We start from the raw sequence: 23,329 nt of genomic DNA, 5'->3' as shown, positions 1-23,329 counted from the left end.
GCAACTTTCAAATGTGCATCACCATGCTGTATATTACATTCCAGGACTTATTTATTTTATAACTGGAAGTGTGTACCTTTTGACCACCTTCACTATTTTGTTTACCCCCAGCCCCTGCCACTAGTTTTGGTTTTATTTTTTAAATTCCATAAGATCATACAGTATTTGCCTTTATCAGTCTGCTTATTGTACTTAGTATAATGCCATCAATATCTGTCTGTGTTGTTACAGATGGCAAAATTTCCTTTTTTATGGCTGAATAATATTCCATTGTGATATATACCACATTTTCTTTATCCATTCATCCATTAGTGCACACTTAGGTTGCTTCCATGTCTTGACTATTATAAATAAGGCTGCAAGAAACGTAGGGGTTGGGGCGCCTGGGTGGTTCAGTTGTTAAGCATCTGCCATAGGCTCAGTTCATGGTCCCAGGGTCCTGGGATCAAGCCCTGCATTGAGCTCCCCGCTCTGCAGGAAGCCTGCCTCTCCCTCTCCCACTCCCCCTGCTTGTGTTCCCTCTCTCGCTGTCTCTCTCTTTGTCAAATAAATAAATAAAAATCTTAAAAAAAAAAAAAGGAAAAGAAACATAGGGGTGCATATACCTTTTTGAATTAGTGTTTTAATTTCCTTTGGTTAAGTATCCAGAAGTGGAATTGCTAGATCATATGATAGTTCTGTTTTTATTTTTTGGGGGGGAACCTCCATACTATTTTCCATAACATCTGCATCTATTTATATTCCCACCAGCTGCACAAGTGTTCCCTTTTCTCCACATCCTTACCAACACTTGTTATTTCTACTCTTTTTGATAATAGCCATTCTGACTGTATGAGGTGATATCTCATTGTGATTTTTTTTTTAAAGATTTTATTTATTTATTTGACATAGAGAAAGAGACAGCGAGAGAGGGAACACAAGCAGGGGGAGTGGGAGAGGGAGAAGCAGGCCTCCCGCTGAGCAGGGAGCCCGATGTGGGGCTCAGTCCCAGGACCCTGGGATCATGACCTGAGCTGAAGGCAGACGTTTAACAACTGAGCCACCCAGGCGCCCCTCATTGTGGTTTTCACTTGCATTTCCTTAATGATTAATGATGTTGAGCATCTTTTCGTTTGTTTCTTGGCCATCTGTAGGTCTTCTTTGGAAGATGTCTTTTCAGATCCTCTGCCCATTTCTTAGTAAGATTTTTTTTTTTTGCTATTGAGTTGTAGGAGTTCCTTCCTTAAACCCTTTATCAGATACAACATTTGCAAATATTTAAAACCATTCAGTGGATTTGCTTTTTGTTTTGTTGATGGTTTCCTTTGCTGTGAAGAAACTTTTTAATTTGATGTAGTCCCATTTGTTTATTTTTGCTTTTGTTGCCTTTGCTTTTGGTGTTAGTTCCAAAAAATCATCACTAAGATTGATGTCAAAAAGCTTTCTGCCTATGTTTTCTTCTAGGAGTCTTATGGTTTTAGGTCTTATGTGCAAGTCTTATTCCATCTTGAGTTATTTTTTTAATGTATGATGTAAGACAGTGGTCCAGTTTCATTCTTTTGCATGTGGCTGGCCAGTTTTCCCAGCACCACTTATTGAAGAGACTGTCCTTTCCCCATTGTATATTCTTGTTACCTTTGCCATAAATTAATTGACCATATATGTGTGGATTTATTTCTGGGGTCTGAATTCTGTTTCATTGATCTCTGTGTCTGTTTTTATGCCAATATACTGTTTTGATTACTGTAGCTTTGTAGTACAGTTTAAATAAGACCATGATGTATCCTGTTTTGTTCTTCTTTTTCAAGATTGCTTTGGCTATTCATGGTCTTTGTGATTCCATACAAATTTTAGGATTATTTGTTCTATTTCTGTGAAAAATTCCACTGGAATTTGGATGGAGATTGTGTTGATTCTATACATTGCTTTCCATTTATTTGTGTCTTTTTCATGAAAGTTTCTTTCATCAATGTTTTCATCAATAGTTTTCAGTGGATAATTCTTTCACCTTGGTTAAATTTATTCCTAGGTGTTTTATTCTGTTTGATGCAATCATAGATGGGACTGTTTTCTTAATTTCTCTAATATAGTTTGTTATTAGTATATAGAGACACAGCTGATCTCATATATTGATTTTGTATCTTGAAACTTCACTAAATTCATTTATTCTAATAGTTTTATGGTGGAGTCTTTAGGGTTTTGTATATATAGCATTATGTCATCTGTATATAGTGATGGTTTTACTTCTTTTCCATCTTGGATGCTTTTTTTTTTCTTGCCTAATTTCTCTGGCTAGGTCTTAGAAGACCTATTATTATATTGACTAAAAGTGATGAGAGTTGGCATCCTTGTCATGTTCTAATCTTAGAGGAAAAGCTTTCAGCTTTTCATCATTGAGTATGATGTTAGCTATGGGCTTGTCATGGACAGCCTTTATTATGTTGAGGTACATTCCCTCTATACCCACTTTTTGAGAGTTTTTAAAATCATAAATCAATAATGAATTTTGTTATATGCTTTTTCTGCATCTATTGAGATAATCATGATTTTTATTCTTCATCTTGTTAATGTGGTATATCACATTTATTTGTGGGTGTTAAACCATCCTTACATCCCTGGAATAAATCCCACTTGATCATGTTGTATAATCCTTTTAATGTATTGTTGAATTTTGTTTGCTAATATTTTGTTGAGGATTTTTGCATCTATGTTCATTAGGAATACAGGCCTGTAATTTTCTTTTCTTGTGATGTCCTTGTCTGGTTTTGGTACTGGGTCATGCTAGCCTTGTAAAATGACTTTGGAGATATAGTCTCCCCTTCTATTTTTTGGAAGAGTTTGAAGAGGATTGGTATTAATTTTTCTTTAAATATTTGGTAGTATTCACCAGTGAAGCCATCTGGTCCTGCACTTTTGTTTGTTGGGAGGTTTTTGATTACCAATTCAATCTCCTTATTAGTATTTGTTGTGTTTAGATTTCTATTTTTTCTTGATTTATTCTTGGTATGTTTTAGGTTTCTAAGAATATACCTAGTTCTTCTAGGTTGTCCAATTTGTTAGTATATAATTGTTCATAGTAGTCTCTTCTGATTCTTTGTATTTCTGTGGTATTAGCACTGATGTCTCTCTCTTCTTTCATTTCTTATTTTATTCATTTGAGTCCTCTTGCTTTCCTTGTAAGTCTATTTTGTTTATCTTTTAAAAAAAAACCAGCTCTTCTTTTCATTGATCTTTTCTATTGCCTTTTTTTTTTTTTTTTTGGTCTGTATTTATTTTTGCTCTGCTCTGTTATTTCTCTCCTTCTACTAACTTTGGGCATGTTTGTTCTTCTTTTTCTAGTTCCTTGATGTATAAATTAGGTTGTTTGAGATATTTCTTGTTTGTTAATGTAGTCATTTATTGTTATGAATTTCCCTCTTAGAACTGCTTTTGCTGCATTCCATAAGTTTTGATATATTTCCATTTTTATTCATCAAGGTATTTTTTTATTTTTCTTTTGATTTCCTCTTTGACCCATTGGTTGTTCAGTATCATGCTGTTTAATCTCCACATACTCGTGAATTTTCCAGTTTCCTTTTTGTAATTGATTTCTAGTGTCTTACCATTGTGGTCAGAAAAGATGCTTGATACGATTTTAATCTTCTTAAATTTATTAAGACTTGTTTTGTGGCCCAACCTGTGATCTGCTCTGGAAAATGTTCCATGTGTGCTTGAGAATGTGTTCTGTTACTTTTGGATAGAATGTTCTGTATATGTCTTTTAAGTCCATCTGGTCTAATGTATTGTTTAAGGCCACTGTTTCCTCATTTTCTATCTGGATGATTTATCCATTGATGAAAGTGGGGTATTAAAGTCCTTTGCTATTATTATATTGCTATACATTTCTCCCTTTAGATCTAATATTTGCTTTTATATTTGCATTAATATTTGCTTTATATCTGTAGGTGCTCCTGTGTTGGGTGCATAAATATTTGCAAATATTATATCCCCTTGTTGGATTGACCCCTTTATTATTTATAATGACTTTTTTGTCTCATTACTGTCTTAACTAATATCAGAAAAAAAGACTTTCATCTACCCCACGTTTCCTTTGGTTGCCATTTTCATGGAATGTCTTTTTCCATCCCTTCACTTTCAGTGTGTGTGTGTTCTTACATCTGAAGTCTCTTGTAGAAGGCATACAGATAGGTCTTGGTTTTTATCTATTTAGCCACTCTGTCTTTTTATTGGATAATTTAGTCCCTTTTCATTTAAAGTATTTATTGATGAGTATGTACTAATTGTCATTTTGTTAATTTGTTCTGGTTGATTAGTAGTTCTCTTTTCCTTCTCTTGCCCTTTTTCTTTGTGATTTGATGATTTTCCGTAGTGGTATGTTTAGATTCCTTTAGCTTTTGTGTGTCTACTATTGGTTTCTGCTTTGTGGGTACCATCAGGCTTACATAAAACAACTTATGTTGATAAGTCTATTTTAAGTTGGTAACGACTTAAATAAATCTGTCTCTTTCTCTTTTTTCCTCTGAGACTCCTATACTGCAAATGTTGATCAGCTTGATGTTGTCTCATGAGTCCCTTAAGCTATCTTCACTCTCTTCATTTTTCTTTTTGCTGCTGTGATTGAATGAGTTCCTGTGCTCTATCCTCAAGTTCATTGATCCTTTTTCCTTCATCTAGTCTTTTTTCCCATCATCTCTAATTTTTTCCCTCTAGTCTGCTGTTGAGCCACTCTATTATATTTTTCAGTTCAGTTATTGTATTCTTCAGCTCTGTGACTTCTGTTTGGTACTGACTTATATTTTCTTTCTCTTTGTTGAAGTTCACACTTTGTTCATTCATTCTTTTCCTGAGCTTGGTGAGCATCTTTATGAATATTATTTTAAACTCTTAACAGGTAAGTCACTTATTTCCATTACATTAAGGTCTTTTTTCTGATGTTTTATCTTTTTCTGTCCTTTAGAATGTATTTCTATGTTTGTTCATTTTCCTTGACACTCTGTTGGTTTTTATGCTTTGGATAAAAGAGCCACCTATCCCAGTCTTGAGGGAGTAGCCTTGTGTAGGAGATGAATTTTATTGTCCCATCCAGCCCTAGCTCAAACTTCTGTTATTGTCCAAGCAGACTACTTCATCTTTAGTGGCTCCTAGTAGTTGAGGCTGTGCCAAGACCTGTCATTATGCCAAATGGAGAACCTCAGTCGGCGCCTAGATTCAGGCTGTTTGGAAGCCAGATTCTTAGCGACATTTAAAGTATGCAAATATACTTCTTCCAGGGGAAGACCGGGAGGAGGGTATATCTGCTGCCTCTGCACCAAAACCTGGGGTTATAGCCAGTTAAGAGCTGTTTCTTTGTTTGCTACCATTCTGTTGAGCCCACGAACATAAGCCCTGCTGGCCACCAGGGCCAGGCTGTCAAGGGATGTGCCCGCCGGAAAGAAGCCAGGAAAGCAGGGGTACCAGATGTAGATACGAGGTCCTTTCTTGGACATCCCGGTGAACTGAGGTGGGGCGGAAAGAGAGCTTGAAGATGGTGCAATGCTGGTCTTCTGGGTCTCTGGAGGGCATTGTAGTCAGCCCCTAGAAGTGTATTTAATGACAAGCCTCCCCTCAGGGCACAGCTATGAAGACAAGCCAGTCGTCCTCTTTCAGAGAGACCTGGCAAGACCTTTCAGTCTGCTGCCTCTCTGTTGTCTTGGGTGGGGGAAAGCTGGTTACGAACTTTCTCCATTACAGTCTTATGGGACTTGTGAACATAAATCCTCTGGCCCCAGAGCCAGGCTGTCAGGGGGTGTCTGCTGGGCAGCACCTGCAAAAACCAGGGCATCAGACATTTGCACAAGCTCCCTTTGGGGAGATAGCAGCAACCTGGAGTGAGGCAGAGGGAGAGTGTGAAGATAGGGACTGGCCCTGGAGGCCTCTGGAGAGGATTCGAGTTGGCGGCCCTTAGATGTGTGTTTCATTAGAAGCCTGCCCTTGGCCTCCAGCTCTAAGGATAAGCAAATAGTCCTCTCTCGCAGAAAGACTGTTTCATTCTGTCCCTGTTCTGCCCTCGGGCAGTAGGTGGTTAAGAACGCCTTCTCTGTCCCAGGGGACCTGCCTCCACGAGCCACTCCAGCCAGGCAATCAATGGGTGTCTCCTGGGCGGCAGCTGCAGAAACCAGGGTGCCAGACATATGCACAAGCTTCTTTCTGGGAGATACTGGTGACCTGGAGTGAGGCAGGGGATGAGCACGGAGAAGGTTGGTACTCACCAGCCTCAGTCTTCGGAGATTATTTCAGTATACCCCTAGGTGTTTGTTAAATTAGGTGTCTAGCCCTCAGGCTGAAGCTTTAAGATAAGCAAATAGGCTGCTTTCACAGAAAGACTGGTCCCTAGGGTAGGCAACCCCGTGGGAGCCTTTTAAGAACTATTTGTCAGATTGCTATAGCCTTGTGGGTCTTGTGGATGTAAGCCCCATTGGCTTGTGAAGCTAGATGTTTTGGGGGTTTTATCTCTCAGATGCATTCTTAAAAGTTGGGGTGCTCATGTGGGGTTCAAATCCTTTGGTCCTGAGGCTGAAGCCCGGGGTTTTGAGTTCCCTCCTGATTGTAGGTTTAGAAGAAATTAAGTTGTTAGGTATGTTGTTGATTTGGTGTGTCTGTGGGAGGAGGTGTGTTCAGGATCCTGTGTCACCATCTTGAACCAGAACCCTCTCTAATTTCATAGATGCCAAGAGAGGGCATATGCTTTGTGGTCACAGAATACTTCCCCCTGGGGCATCACAGGAACCAACATTATTTACATGCATATAGGCAGAATTCTGAGATGGCTCCCAGGATTCCCACCTCCTGGTGTCTACACACCTCTCAGTTATCCAATCAAACACAAATTTAGGTGTTGCTTTGGAGGGATTTTAATTAGATTAAAAAAATCAGGTGATTTTAAGAAAGAGGGATATTCACTTGGTCTTGACCTAATCAGGTGATACCTTAGAAGGGCCTGGGCTTCTGACAAGATCAAGGCATGAGAGGGATCCATTCTGAGGAAGATTCTTTTTGTTGGTTTTGAAGATGAAGGGGAGGACATGGCAAGGACTGCAGGTGGCCCGTAGGAGTTGAGAGTGGCCCCTAGCTGACAGATTACATTGAGGCCTCCATCCTACAACTGCAAGGAAATAAATATTGTCACAACTACTTGAACTTGGAAGTGCTCCAGATGAGAATGTAGTCCAGTGGATGTGCGTGCTAATGTCAGTTAGCCTTATAAGACTTTGAGCGCAGAACCCAGCCCTTCCGACGCGTAGAACTATGAGCTAATAAATGTTATTTTAAGCTTCTAAGTTTGTACTAATTTGTGACAGCAGCAATAAAAAACTAAAACAATGGAATATTTTGCTTCACAAAATTGCAACTATTATTTGTTAAATATTTATTGATGTTAAATCCACATTACACCAGCACAACAATCCAAAAAGTAGTATGATAGTACTTTTTTTATAAATACAACATAAAAGGTGGCAAGTAATGCTACTTAATCCCAAACCCAGCAAATTAGCAGTCACATTCAGAAAAATTTGGCAAGTAAGATATGACGTTAAGTCATAATTCTACGATATAGATAGGTCCATGAAAGACTTTGTATTGTATCTTAAATTCCATATTAGCAACGCATATAAGTGTGGTCAAAGAAACTTGCACCACTCTGCAAAGAACATCTGCCACCCAGTGATCAAGCCTATTAATCATTTAAAACTTGGTTGGTGTTCTTAGAAAGTAGAAAGCTGTACATGTGAAGCAGTAATATGAAATATATGGGGTGGTACACAGATATAAAATTATTTTAAAAAATACTACGTATTGAATTAACTGAGCTAAGACAGGTCAACATTTTTATTATAAATAATGAAAGATATATGTGTTTTGCATAAGGAATACAGTGTTTTCTTTTCATAGCAAAGTACCATTAAAACCTCATGTTTTATAATATAATATCTGGCCAAATTGTTTTTTTTCCCCTTTTTAAAGTTTATTGGTTCCGACTTAAAACCATCAAGTCTGGTCAGAATCGTGTCAATCTAGCTGTCGTAGGATCATATGCATTCAAAAATCAGTCTTTGCAGAGACGTCTTTACAAACTACCCGGAACCCAGCACCTTCTTAAGGCAAGGTTGCATGGCAGCATGGAAGTGAACTCATATTTTCCATTCACCATATCATGGTGCCATTGGAAAAAAATTAATCATGGCACAAACCTGTTTTTGTTTCAACCAAGTCTCCATTTCCCTCCAGTAGACTAGCTCCTACAGGCAGTTTCTCATTGATGCCAATCTTGCAGTCTCAGTCCATTTTCCACTTACTCGACACAGCTAACCTCTTCAGCGACTACACAGACTTCAGACACACTGAAACTTCCACAGCACATGTGCTCCAATCTCCAGCTGACCCTAGATCCCCTGACTTTTGAATGGCAGTGTATTTTCACCTACACTTTAGGTTACTTTTGAGGAAAACCAAAGAAAAGCCTGGCCTTCACCACGTCTCCTGCCCCTTCTACTTTACTTTTATCTAAATGAGTACAAGTGTGCTGGTAGCATTTTCCTTCATTCTTCCTACTCCTTCCAGACCCCTCTTTCCTCTGAATACCATACGCCTTGGTCATTTGGGGGATTTGGATGTCTTTTGTGGAATGGGCTGTAATACAGTTCTGCTTTATTCGGAATACTTTATATTATTTATATTTAAATTAGCCTTTTAATATGGTTTGTAAGTAAGCTTCCTACCAAGGTAGCATGAAAAGAAAATACTACACATATAGAAAAAGGTGGTTAAGAACTAGGGTATTAACCTTGTTAGAAAACTCTCGATACTAATAAAATTTAAGGCAAGTAATTCCTTCCTTGTGATTTAATATAAAACAATTTTGCAAAAACAAGGCATTTACTTGGATTTGTCATTCCCTCTTCCTTTTCATCCCTATATATTGCACTTGGTTCACTGTAGCTGTCTGAACACACTGCCCACTTAGAATCGTTTTAGTATTATTTGTGGTATATTTGCCTCCTGTTAAGCATTCCACACTGTCATGTCGTGTAGCACCTACAGCTAGTGTTTAAGGCACTTTGGAGAATACAAATTCTGGTTACCTTTGAACAGTTGATCTCCATTAGCATTTTGGCATTTCAGAAAGCTTTCATCACAGAAATTCCACAAGTTCTAAGTTGGATGATGAATGTAAATTTTCTGTGCAATGTGTACATTTCTATGAGCATCACCTATTTAAACTAAGTTTGGTATATCAAGTAAGAAAAATATTATTTTGGTGTTTATTTCTTATAGTCAAAGGTATGTTTTGCCCATTACATAATGTGAAAAAGGAGTATGTTGGTCAAGGCAATGGCTGTTTCAGTGTTTGAGCGTTAACAAGAATGTTGGATTACAGGTCCTCACTTTCTACCAAGCCGGTATTCAGTGTCAGGTGAGATGGGCTGGCTTCAGGTTGGAACGCTGCTTTAATGTCTAGTCCCTGGTCCGAAAGTGCTGCGTAGCGACTGGCTGAGGGCCGTACTTTTTTTGGCTTGGTACTCTGTGGCTGCTGATGCCACTGGGCTACAATAAAAAAGGAGAAAAATAAAAATAAGATTAAAAAAAAACCCAAGATGTCACTGGAAAGCAGTTAAATGTTTCAAGTAAATAGAGAATGTCTTTTGATATATACCAGGCACATGTTCTTTGGCATGGTAGAAATCCTAAAATGTAAGCACAGTTTTACATTTTCCTTATGTGTTGCAAATTTACTGTCTATCCAGGGTAGTGGGACTATAACAGCTAGGTAGTAAAGAAGTGTAGTTTCTTTTAAAGTGAATACTGCAGCACAGGAAATCCTTCAAAACAGTCTTCTCAGCTTCCGAATTCTCACCTCTCCCTCTCTTTAAAAAACATCTTCAAAGCACAAAATATACACGTCATAATTATAGTAGTTAGGTATTTGGGATGGATGTTTCAGCACTAATCAATTGAAAAGAAGTGGGCAGTTGGGAAGGCTGAGGTCTCTCAATACTTGAAGAACCTTACAAAATTATTTCCTATTCAACAAGAGGTGAAATTTGAAATCGGTTCTTAATTTTTTTCTAGTAGTTTTCTTTATGTCAATAGATCACATAATGCTACTGTACTACTCTGAGAATTCAACAGAAACAAGTTTCTTTAAATTTAAGATGCATGTACACAAATATACATACACAAACACACAAACCTATTGCTGAGCTGCTTAAGGGATATTAAAGAGAAAAGCACTAAGCCACAGAAAGGATGCATTCCAGGATCAATGGTACACACATTTAGAGTGCATTAAGACACTGTGATAGGATTATAATATAGGAAGAAATGTTAAAAGGCAGTCATTTGCAGGACACAGTAACAAGAAAATGTGAAAAACGTGGTTATGCCTTCGCCTACTGTTAACTCCAAGGATGCTTGAGTAAGGAAGCCACAACTGACTAGCCAACATAAGAGAAATCAACATGCATATTTTGCTAATAATGCAAAGTTCCTGAGTGATACTTGGGTATTTGTTCTCCTGGTGTAGTTCACTATTAATGTTGAGAAACTATAAACAGAAAGAGAAAGAGCAATATGAAATTTGGGGCAAATAAAACACTGCAGTTGTTTATAAGCTTATATAAAAATAATGTGATTTGCTGTCCAGATGTCTACTTTTTCATGATTTAATGAATAACTGCAATGAGATCAGATGAAGTCGCACTCACTGTAAACATCCAGCCTGGCAGTACAGGACACAATCCCAGCTTCATTCTTGGCTGACACTGTATACCACCCAGCATCTTCTTTTGTGGCCCCCTGGATGAGCAGGCAGATGTAGCCATGATTATCCTGGTGCATGCTGGAGAAACGGATAAAGTCATTAGGGTTCTAAATTTTTAAAAAGTGGCTTTGGACATGAAGTATCATTTTTAATTAGATCATCAGAAACAGAATTGTGCAAGTAGCGGATAATAGGGTCATACTTATTCTGGAAAGGCTGCTAGCCCCATTAAAGTTAATGGGAGAGAAGAGCAGACATCAAGAGGTTGAATAAATGTGCGCACTTAATTTTTAGTGGAGGATCAGCCTTTACAAAACCCACTGAATAGTTTCTGTATCACCACTGAAGCAAATCAATTCATCTTTTCTTCTAGATATAAACACTTAAAAAAAAAATCACCATGAAATTAAGTTAAAATGTGCTTCATCACATACCATTAGAGCTTCCTGCCAGAGGCTTAATTATACATGAGGGTAAAGAGTGATTTTTGTCCTCAACATCATCAATAGCTTGACTCTTACGCAAATTTATGTGCTATATAAAGTGCATCTTTTTATATATCCTTAGGACCTATTGAACAGATGTGGACTAAGTCATTGTGTGTTCTCACCTCACTCGGTCAGTGCTGTGAGTGAGTGATTCATTTTCTTTCTTCCAAAATATCTGAGGCGGTGGCACTCCTGAAACACGGCATTCCAGTCGCACTGGGTACCCATCAGCAACTCCTGTGTTTTGCAGCTTCTCAATAAACACGGGAGGTTTGTGTGCTTCCTTAGCTAAGGAAACAGGAGATGAATTATTGATCAGTGATATACAAAAATAGCCCTATAAAGAATTCTGAAGCTTTTAGAAACATTGTTTAAATGGATCTTTTATTTTATGATACCATTTTTCACTTCAGGTGGTAAGATGCTAGTCCTCTCTCCCAAGGAAAGGTTCCTATGCTTCATTCCACTCATTTATTTCGTCAATTAATTCAAGTCTGACAGGCCCACACAGTCCACTGGCCATCTGCTCCACAGAATGCCTGTCTGACAGGCTGCGTGACACTCCTAAGTCATTGCTAGCATCTGGGATGGCTTCATTACTAATTATGTCACCAAGCACTGACAGCCTTTACCAACCACTGCCACCTAGTGACTCTGAGGAGAACAAGTATTTCTAGGAATTTGATCCACTCAGATGCCCTCCTTGCTGTCCGAAATGTTTGCTATGGAGATTCTGAAGATTTGTAAGTCTTGGCTTAAGTGAGACATACCATAGGATTTAAAGGAGGAAAAGAGTGGGGGGACATCTTTATCTAAATTTGGCAGCTTTAAATTACTTATAAACTAGGAATGTACATCCTATAAATTACGAATTCCAATTTGTATTCTTTGAAGGAAGCTATAAGAAGATGACTTTTTATTACCCTGAAGGAAGGAAGCCATGAAAGAGACTTTATTACTTAGTCTGAAAAAATCAGAACTATTTTGTTAATAACTCTCTGAATATTACTATCTGATGGGAAATTGTTTTCATAGATCTGTGGTGGAAACAATTTCAGAGAAAGAATAAAGTTTAATTATTTTCTTCTAAGCTACCAATAATGCACTTGAGGATACATGTCTCTATCCACCACCCTCTCCTTGGAGTGACAGGTATATCAAAGCAAAACAGGTAAGAAGATAAAAACTGTACCCGAAAATTTCAAATACCTAAGACTCTCTAAGACTTTGAATGATGTTGAGGGTTATACTTTTATTGTATTTCACATGGTTTCCTGACCCAGGCTATTTTGGAGGAAGTGGGAACAGACCTCAATTAATATTCTTTCTGGATCCCAGTTTTGAGAAGAGCATAAAAGGTATAAGATGAACCTTAATGTCAAAGCAATCTCCAGTAGAATCACACCCACCATTTGGGAGCACTGCTATGCAGGGTACTGGTGGTGATGTAGAGCTTCATACGATTTAATCCTTATAAAATGACAGTCCTTACAAAGACTCGGTGACGCCTTACAGCCCCTATTTTACATATGAGGGAAGTGAGCTGCAGAGATGTTCTATATTTGCCAAAGGACGTAGCTGATCCATGACAGCTGGGCTTGGAACTGAGAGCTGATGCCAAAGATGTGAGGCTTCTACTTACAGTGCCCTCTGCCCACCTTTCCCATGCAAGTGCTGACTGAGCACAGACCAAGATGCCTGTGTCTCTTAGACCTTCACGTCTCAGTCCTGAAAGGGCAGACAGGATCCAAGGGAACATGCAACAGCAGAATGCTGAACAGTTTTAGCTGGAGGAGGGATGTTTAGAGGGTTGGATGAAATTGATCCTAGTTGTGTAGGAATATCAAAGACCTGATGTAAATTTGAAAGCATGGTTAACACACAGCATGACAACCTGGGTATTTCTAACATTTTTGGGTGAAAAATGTCCTGGTACTTTTATTAGAATCATTATCCAGGGCTTTAGCCAGGACCTCCTGGACTTTATTCTCATGGCTACTCTATCTCTTGAAAGAGCTCAGCGGCTCACAGTGTGGGAAAGAGCACTAGGAGTCAAGAGACTATCTGAGTCGGGCCTCTGGCCCTCAGTTCACTAAATAGGGCCCTGGGAAAGTCACTTACTCTAACTTCCACACCTGTAAAATGAAGAAAATTTGCTCCAATTATCTTTGAGGGTGTTTGTGAGGACCAGCTGAGATAATGTAAATGAAACACTTTGCAAACAGGGGTATGAGAAATAAACATTCTTTTTAAAAAGAGAACAGATAACAGACTCTTACTTATGCTTAGCTCCTAAGGATATTATAAACCTTCCTTATCTAAGGGTAAGACTTTATATAATATTATGTAATTTTACAAAATTTACCTAAAAGTGTAATTCATAAAAAAGCAAATCTGAATTTGACCATGACATTGGAGGTAGATGATAATGTTTCAGATTTTTGAATTTTGACACCAACTGCACGTTACTTTAAAAAGTAGGTAGAACTTTTGAGCATGAGCATTCTTAAATGCATGAGCAAATTCTTATATATCAAGTTTGGTTTTGGAATCTATGATACCATTGCTCTCTCTCTCTGTAACATTGGAGGCCAACACACACATGAGGAATAGAACGACCCAGAACAGCTGCTAAACTCCTCTCTTGGCCAGGCTAATGGGAGACAGGAAACATAATAATGATAGCTACACTGAAAAAAATGAATGTTTCTGATTTGCTAATAAGCCTTATGTCCTAATTGGCTATTTTGATGATACAATCTATTTTTTCAGCAGTTTGATTTATTTTCCATATTGGTTAATAATGCAGGATTAATTTACATTTTTGAATCTGATAATTCATTCTGAGAGAAAAATTTCACAGACTTGCTTACCAGCAACCACAAGCTCCAGGCTGAAAGAGTTTTGTCCTGCTCGGTTGGTGGCTATACACGTGTAAATGCCGGCGTCTCGTGAGGTGACTGGCTCTATGATCAGCGAGTGCACCCCGTTCTCACGCACGAGCATCTTGTGAGCACTGTCGGGGCGTATAGGTTTTCCATCTAGTTGCCAGCTTAGATCTGGGGTTGGTAACCCACTGACCTAAACCAGAAAGGAGCATATAAATTTCTCTAATACTGAAACAAAACGAAATCAGTAACAGCTAGGAAACCACCATGAATTCCTCCTTCGGTAGTACAAGAGATGGCTTTTGGTGTCAGCTCATGTTGCTCTTTTGCTTCAACCTTTCAATGGCTTCCTAAGCAAGCATGGCCTCACTTCTAAACATCTCTTGTAGAGCAACCTAGAGAAAAGTAAAGTGGGGATTTTAAAAAATTTCTCTTCTTGTCTTACCTCACCAGGGTTCTAAGACTGGGCTGATGTCAGCACAGGGCTCTGAGCTCTTTGGAAAGGTATCCAATCGCAATAACAATAGCGCATACTCAGCTGGTATGTATACACTATAAAGCTTGTTTTCAAAGGGTTGCCGTAGCTCTGGAGACATCAGTTAATGCATCCATCAGCACATGGAGCTATTATTACTATCTTATAATTCTTGAAACGAAGTAACAAGACCAATAGGAAATTACCCAGAAGCCATCTCTACAAATTAGCATCACAATGGAAACATAAAATCCTGAGACCACAACAGTTGTGTTGACCAGAGATCAGATAAAGCACATTTAATTGCTAATAGCACATTGTGCTGTGAAGGGTAGGGATGGTTGCCATCTGTCAGCTCTTTATCGTTTTACCCTTGATTGTGAAAGGGAAGAAAAGCACCATTAAGGATAGCTTTTTTCTTACCACCATCCCAAATTTACTAGTGGGAAATTGCACACAAAAAGATGTCTGTCGGTTGGACTGTAAAGTAATTCTTTGGAAAACCTCACTCTGCCAAATTCCATTCTTGCTGTGTGATATTCATTTATATTACCTACAAGATGCCTCTCTCCATACATACATGTAACAAAGGTCTAGAGAATTTAAGGGAGAAAAAATAAACTTAAATTACTGGTTAAAAGGATGAAGACACTTTGGAAACAAAGACAGCAGTAGTTGGCTTGGCTATTGGGATGGTCTGCCTCTCTGTCCTCCCCTCTGTGTACTGGCTTCCCCCCAGCCCCACATTCACTGCTCTCCCTACCTGGAGACCCCTAGAGGTGGTATGGAGGAAGAGGGAATGCACACCTCTGGTCGGGCTCCAGGCCTTACCCAGGTTTGGAAGTAAAGTGGCACTCCTTGTTGCCATCTTGCTCGGTTAAACCCTGAACAAGGCCATGGTGTGTGTAGTAGGAGCATCACTCAGCCCACCTAATTCACAGTGCATCTGTGCCATGGACAGAGTTAATCACATTAAGGCAAAGGGAAAATGCCCGGTTCTTCTACCCCTATTTGAATCCCAGCCCTTCCGGTTGTGTAAAGAAAGCAAGCCCAATTTCAGGAATCTAAGGTCATTGTAAGCAGGTCATAACTTGAACAGAAGCATGCTCTCAGCTGATGATATGGAAATGGGAGGAGGCAGATGAGATTTGTTACTAGTGGAGTTGGATTATTTTCCCTTTGCACTTAGTACCAAGTCAAGGGTAGTCAGCATCTAGGATACCTAAAGGGTTTAAAAGGCAGGGGAGTGCTTTTTTGGGGGAAAATCTGTCTGTTGCTTTAGTGATAGGCTTATTTTCATGATTTTTTTATCTTCTTAAAGCTTAAATGTGTTCCCTTCTTGTGTTCCCTCTCTTGCTGTGTCTTTCTCTGTCAGGGGGAGTGGGAGAGCGAGAAGCTGGCTCCCCGCTGAGCTAGGAGCCTGACGGGGGGCTCGATCCCAGGACCCTGGGATCATGACCCGAGCCGAAGGCAGCTGCTTAACCAACTGAGCCACCCAGGCGCCCCAAGAGTACTTTTTTTTAATACATTTCTATAAACCCAGATTTAATCCTCCAAGTCTTGTGTGTTCTGCAGTCCCAGAGAGAAACAGCAGAGGGAGCCCAAATTTAAAAAACCTTATCCATATTTAAGAACTAAAATTTATGATCAATAAATAATGGGGCAAAAAACCAAAACAATCCAAAAAAATTTCACAGCAGTGGTTATTAAACATTTCTGGCCTCGAGTTCCTTCTAGAAATTGATGAAAGCTGTATCATACACATAATTTTGTATGCAATTTCAGAACTCACACCTAGTGAAACCTGCCTACCACCCAGAGGCCCTGGGTTAGGCAGCCCTGCTGTGAAATGGCTAAGAGAAGGACGTCACTCTAACTGCTCTTAGAAGGGGGGGGAGGGATAAAAGAGTAGATATATGGCTACAAAATTTATATGAAAAAAGAATGAAGATAAATGAATTATTAGGACATGACAGATTTAACACATTTATCACTTCAACAAAATGCGAAACTTAAAGGGGAAAAAAACCTCCCAGTGGCTGTGTACAGTACGGTATGTGGTGTTCTAAATAAAGAACACATTTAATAAAAATTTAAAAGGAAAAGAATGACAGAACAGTATATAAACATCCAATATATGTCACTCCTTTTTTTTTTCTTGTAGGCTGGAAACATTTTAAAGACGTACACCTTACATAATTTCCCTAAAAGGAACTCAAGAGAAACGGCAGTAAGGGGGGGGAAGGGAGGCAAGAGACGTGAAGGCAGTAAGAAACTCTTACTTTACAATCCATTCGGCAAAGTTTTCCTTCTTGAACGGTTAGATCTCCAGGAGCCTGCAAGAAGTGAGGTCTGAAGAACCGCTCTTGAATTGGTTCATTTTCATCTCCACTGTCCCTTGATCTAGAACGAGGCCTTAGGACAAGGCAGACAATAAACAGATAGAAAGATGGAAGGAAAGGCAAGGACAAAGGCGTAGGGGGAGGGAGGAAGATAGAAGTTATTTTCAGGCTCTTGATTTTTTTTAATAATACATGGAGTAATAATATAATTTCTTTCCCTGATTACGACTCCTAAAGTTTACACATAAAGTCAGAAAAGTTAGCAAAATCTTGTTTCATTTGAAAGTTTATTATGAATTTCATAGTCTGCTAATTTCAGAACTTAAATAATTCTGCTATCCTACTCCTTAAAGCTAAGAGAAATGGGAAAAAATGAAGTACTCTATATTAACCTGTTTTTTCCTAAATAAATATTTTTGAAAGCTGTATGAGAAGTAGCAGCAGCTGTTCCTCATTTATCACAAAATCTTTTCCAACAGAAAGTATAACTTTCCACTGTGATTTGAAATTTATAGGAAATTAAAATTTATTATTTTGTAAAAATTTCGTAACTTTCTATTTTTTTTTTAAATATTTTATTTATTTGAGAAAGAATGAGACAGAGCATGAGAGGGAAGAGGGTCAGAGGGTCAGAGGGAGAAGCAGACTCACTGCTGAGCAGGGAGCCCGATGCGGGACTCGATCCCAGGACTCCAGGATCATGACCTGAGCCGAAGGCAGTCGCTTAACCAACTGAGCCACCCAGGAGCCCAAAAAATTTCGTAACTTTCTAATCAAAATTCCTTTTCATATAAACCAGGAAAACAAATTATATTTTTTAGCTTTAAATTAAAATTGTGTAAATCTCCCAGATTTTGTGCATCTCTCTTGCTTTTGAGTATGTTGCTAGAGGCACCTTTCAGAGCAACATCAATTTAAAGTAATTGCAGGGAAGATGTAAGGAAGGAATGAGATCTTGAACATAAATTCTGTCACTAATCACTAGAAGAGAAGTTTAAAAACATTTAACTAGAAAAAGAGTAGAGCAAATGAAAGATCACTATAACAGGCTAATAACTGCCAGCTTTTTTATATAGTCTACTGTTCAAGTACAGATCTGATTTCTGAGCAGAATGCTTTTCTAGGAGACACTGACACATGGAAAAGCTTGAATGTATTGGAGACACAAGGAAAGCAGAAGAAAATAATGCAAGAGACTGGATCTGCTACTCAATACGTTGTTTACAGCCGTACACACAGGCCTAGGTTCTTGTGAACAAACAAGTTAGAGTATTAAACCCCCATGTGTTTAGGTATCAGAACTGTCTTCCAAAGTGTTGCGCAGAGGGCTCTGTGCATCCAGTCACATGAGGTGTAGACAGAGCACTTGTTTGGTGCTTCCTCAGTGTTCCTGGCTGACCTTCTGTGAGCCTAACTTAGCATACATTCTCTTCACTGCCAGTGTTTACATCTGTGGCCTGCAGTTTACAGTCAGGGCTGTTGGAGCAGGCTCTGTAAAATATCTAAATAGGAACCCAAGATGACAGGCTAGGTGACTTACCATATTTTCTTAAGTGCAAATAAGTTACTAGGAAGTGATATCCTTTCCTTGTCCCTGCCTACTATTATCCCGTCAACATCCTTGCATAAGCTCAAGACGACTAGTGACTAGGAAGAGAAAGCACACTCCATTGTTAGCAAGTACTTGCTGTGAGCGTTTCAAGTAGGGCACATCTTACCTACAAAATTGTCATCTAAACTGTTTTGAACTAAGTGACTAAAAAGTGAACATTAGCAAACTAGCTGATTTTAAGAAACGTAGTGGCAGTAATTTGTCATGGCTAGTCTAGACAGCTGCTGGTTGGAGAAGTTTGGTTTTGAATCTTTCTGTACCATTTACTAGTATTTTCATGTTAAGGTACCTGCCATTTAAAGGCGCTGAGTCTTGATTTCTTCAGATACAAACTGGGCCCTATTTAACAAATTAGTGATAGCATATCTAACTGGGCTTAGCGACCTTAGTGACTGTTCCTTTCCCTTTTCTGAATTGCAACGGGGCAGAATAATCAAGGAGCCAGGCAATGTATGCACCTTGAGACCGTATTTGCGTTCTTCTGTCTTCTATGTTCACCGTTTTGTGGTCACACCATGATTCTAATAGTGTTGAATTTATAGTAATAACTGAAAATAGTAGCAACACCTACAGGAAGGAACATGTGAAATACCTTCTGACATGAGGATGGCTTGAGGGAGAGCGGGGACTGCGACCTCTTTGGTTGACAGCCTGTACCATTAGGCGTCCAGTACAACTGATGCGGCCCTGGCAGAGACATCAGGAAAAGACGTGATTTGCCATGCAAAACAGCTAACCATTAAGCACCATGTTTATTGTCCTGTTCTCCATAAGACATTATGTCTTAACAGACCAATATGCCGTAGTAGTATTGACACCAATCCCTCTCAGAAACGTACTTTCCCTGAGTTAAACTCCTCGCTAAACTCTGTATTAATTAAGGAACTGGGTGACTAGGTCTTTCTTTGAACTACTCAAAAAGCTTTACTGTTTTATCTAGAATGGTATTTAAAATGACAGTCCTGACTGAATTAATTATAATCGGCTATGGTTGAATTATAGGACATAGCAGAAGGACATTAACTGTCTTGCGAGAATTCCATTTTCATGGTCAAATATCTATTGGTTGTAGCTAATTCTGAAATCAAACTAGATGATTTTAGTTTTCTGACGGATCTTTTTAGTAATACATATATATTAAATGTTAGTAGTATTCCTTCTAAAAACCATATATTAAAAGGGATACCAGCATGATGAAATGAGCATTATATGAGAGGTACGCATGGGGATGACAAGGAGAGTAAGTGACCATAGGTTACCATGTTCTCATGAAATGAGCATAGTTGTGATTTAAAAACTAGAAGCAGTGAGATACCTAAAATATGTGGGTTGTATGATATGGGCCTATTTAATGAAAAGCTTTATTTTAATCTCTCAAGTTTTATCTCTTAAATTTATCTCTCAAATTGAAAAATTAATATAAATGCTGTCCTAGGACAGACAAAAGTAATACTTAGAGGACCCAGATGACATGAATAAATCACCATTGTTACTTTGGCTTTTTGTTTTAGCCCCTTCTTTTAATTTTCCCCCTATTACTTCTAGAGTAGCAAAATAGATGGCTTTCTCCTCTTATACCCCAGCAGAATGAGAGCAGTTGTACTTCTAAATTCTGACGATGGCGAGGGAACAGCAAGAGAGGAAAAATGAGAAACAGATTACGAATGATTAGACTTAGGGATTTCTAGCTCACAGTGGATGAGCCGCCCTCAGGTGCACTTTATAGTCCAAGTTTACCACTGACCCTCATTTTGCCAAGCTGCCAGTATAGACAGGTAACAGAAGCGCAGGTGTTCTGTATGTCTGGAGGAACTGCTTCGTTCCACCTGAGAGTGAACTCAGGGAGTTCACTAACTAAGGGAGCACGGTGGTGGGGGGGGACACAGAGAAAGCCCCATAGCAGGATTCGGTGAAGGGCAGGAATCCAGTCAGCAGGACCATCCAGGTCTCCCCCCAGACGGGACTTCCTTGGGGCCCTGACCACTCCGAAGAGGCAAAGACACATAGTGGTGTGATACAGACAGAATTAGGAACTATCAAATAGAAAGAGGAGGTCATAAAGAAGCAAAACTGAAGGAGTCTTATCCCATTAGGTATGTAACCTCCTCCAGCATTCACAGTATTTTCTATTGAGATCATATTTAAACACTGCCTTTCTTGAAAATTTCCAAGGAGACATGAAGTGTATAACATTATGAGGGGGATTATTTCTAACTCAGATTTGTTCTATCTGAAGTTCAGGCCACATGATGGAAATTCTCTCATGCTAAGCTCTCGGCAAACACTTGGAAGTCCCCCTAAGCTTGCCTGAAATATGAAAATGAATTTCATCTAACCCCTCCAAATCTATGCCTGCTACAAAAAATCTAGACATGACTTGCTTAAGAGATCCCCGTTAAAATTACCCAATTGATGCATCATCGCAGCTGCTTTAACAAGTGAACATGTAAGATCCACGATTCTTTTGGGGACTAAAGACAGGGGAATTTTATGTTTTGTTTTACACAAATAGCTTCAAAATTGTAGTGATATGGGATATGGCTTCCTTACTATTTGCTGCGCTACTTAAGCAAATCATTTTAATCTGGATAGATTAAAATATTTATATAATTTGGAAAGACTCTTCCTTGTGGTTTAAAACCCAGAGGAACCACAAGGGAAGTTAACATCAACTAATCATCTATGTGGTTAGAAAAAGATGTAAGTTAAATTTAGTCTTTAACCTTGAATTTGGGGAAGGAGATAAAAAAATTTTCTCTAACTAGGATTTGAGTTTTGACTTTCCTAAGACTTTGGGCAAATAACCAAATTTGTTCAAGCCTTTGTTTCTTCTTCTGTAAAAGCCAGGGCACGATATATGTCTCACACAGATGTTGTAAAGATTAAATGATACAACCTAAGATGATCTTTATCTTCCAAATATCAAATAGATCTTGATATCATAAATTATCACTATCAGTCATTACGGGTATTGTTTTACTAGACATTATGTATGCACAGACATGCATCAAGATGATTTTTATGGGTCCCAACACCTTGGTTGACTCCAATAAATTTCTCCCAAGTGGTTATACTTTGCCTGATACGCTCTTTCCTCCTTTTTTTGATTCCATCAAATGCCTCTTTTAACGATAGTGTCCCCTGTCCCTCAGTGCTTTATTTTTATTTTTTAATTATGTTATGTTAATCACCATATATTACATCTTTAGTTTTTGATGTAGTGTTCCATGATTCAATGTTTGCGTATAACACCCAGTGCTCCATGCAGAACGTGCCCTCTTTAATACCCATCACCAGGCTAACCCATCCCCCCACCCCCCTCCCCTCTAGAACCCTCAGTTTGTTTCTCAGAGTCCATAGTCTCTCATGGTTCGTCTTCCCCTCCGATTTCCCCCTCTTCATTTTTCCCTTCCTGCTATCTTCTTCTTTTTTTTTTTAACATATAATGTATTGTTTGTTTCAGAGGTACAGATCTGTGATTCAACAGTCTTGCACAATTCACAGCGCTCTCCATAGCACATACCCTCCCCAATGTCTATCACCCAGCCACCCCATGCCTCATGGTTGAAAGACCTAAATGTGAGACAGGAGCCCATCAAAATCCTAAAGGAGAACACAGGCAGCAACCTCCTCGACCTCAGCCACAGCAACTTCTTCCCTCAGTGCTCTTAATGCTGAAATGAGCCCTAGTTACCTTTGTATGACCCTCCCTAGCTCTGGAGTCAGTCTAGGTTTGTAAACCAGGCCTGTCCCTTATAAATGAGTGACGTTAGGCAGGTAACTTAACCTCCTAAGTGAGTTTCCTTATCTATAAAATAGAACCATATAGTTAATCAATCTTGCATGGGTTCTTATGAAGATTAAATGAGTTAATAGGTGTAAAGCACTTAGTCTTGTGTTTTGCACATAGTAAAAACTCAAAATGTTAAATTATTATAGCACTGAATATGGATATAATTATAATAATGACCAGATGGATATGAAGCATCTCTTAGAATTGTTTTAAAAACAATTTTTTTTCATATGCAGTGGGGTTTTCTTTCCTTCCTCCCTCCCTCCCTCCCTCTCTCTCTTTCTTTTTGTATTAGGATATAATTTACTCCAAAGGAAAAATGTATGCTATTGCTTGAAAGGTGCCAGGCACACTGGTATATTCAACGTGTTCACTTATGTAACGGCTGCATTTGAGGTGTAAGATAAAAGATGTCCTACTCAACTCTAACCATTTGACTCTGCTTAGTTTAGATAAACCCTGACTCCTCCTCCCTCTCCAAAAAATAGGGTCAACAGGCTGGCCTACTACTCTCTAAAGATTACACATTTCTACAATGTTTTCAAGATTTTTACTGCTGCTTAGAAACATATACACAAATACTGCTGCAGAATCTTTACCCAAATTTAAGAAAAAGGAATTTGTCACCTTTTTAACTCCTACACCATGTTTCACTTCTGAACATCAAAGGGAAAGGCATGATCTTCAGGAGGCAGAATTATTAGTTTGATAATACAGTGATATTGTCTAAATATATATTACTAACCAATAAATGACCAGGAGCATTTAGAAAGCAACCAAACTAACAAGTTGTATAATTTTGACATTTGTATTTGGGGAAAAAATCCCAGAACTCAGTGAAACACTTTTGAAAAGATATACGCAATTGAAAGTTCAGATGGAACTGAAGTTCAGTTTGGACGTCTTATTTATGAAGGTCATACAAAATTTTAATCATACTAATATGCCAGTTAA

At 38.7% G+C, this 23,329-nt stretch overlaps 1 protein-coding gene across 11 annotated transcripts in view; it reads right to left on the bottom strand.

Moving 5' to 3' along the window:
• Positions 1-7,355: 7,355 nt before the first annotated feature.
• PALLD (palladin, cytoskeletal associated protein) overlaps positions 7,356-23,329 on the bottom strand; it is a 415,834-nt gene continuing 399,860 nt past the window's right edge. For 10 of the 11 annotated variants that reach the window (XM_027599246.1, XM_027599248.1, XM_027599249.1 and 7 more), the window contains 6 exons: positions 19,175-19,269; positions 16,911-17,043; positions 14,139-14,346; positions 11,388-11,553; positions 10,722-10,855; positions 7,356-9,561 (listed from right to left, as the gene is read on the bottom strand). In XM_027599246.1, the coding sequence (XP_027455047.1) occupies positions 9,389-9,561; positions 10,722-10,855; positions 11,388-11,553; positions 14,139-14,346; positions 16,911-17,043; positions 19,175-19,269 (909 nt within the window). In that variant the 3' untranslated portion in view covers positions 7,356-9,388. Of the gene's footprint in view, positions 9,562-10,515; positions 10,562-10,721; positions 10,856-11,387; positions 11,554-14,138; positions 14,347-16,910; positions 17,044-19,174; positions 19,270-23,329 lie in introns of all 11 variants that reach the window. The other variant, XM_027599251.1, reaches the window with a different exon arrangement.

This window comes from Zalophus californianus, chromosome 2, assembly GCF_009762305.2.
Source record: "Zalophus californianus isolate mZalCal1 chromosome 2, mZalCal1.pri.v2, whole genome shotgun sequence".
In the NCBI taxonomy this organism is placed as follows: Eukaryota; Metazoa; Chordata; class Mammalia; order Carnivora; family Otariidae; genus Zalophus; species Zalophus californianus.
The sequence above is the reverse complement of the archived record's forward strand: the minus strand, read 5'-3'. Positions and strand labels throughout refer to the sequence as shown.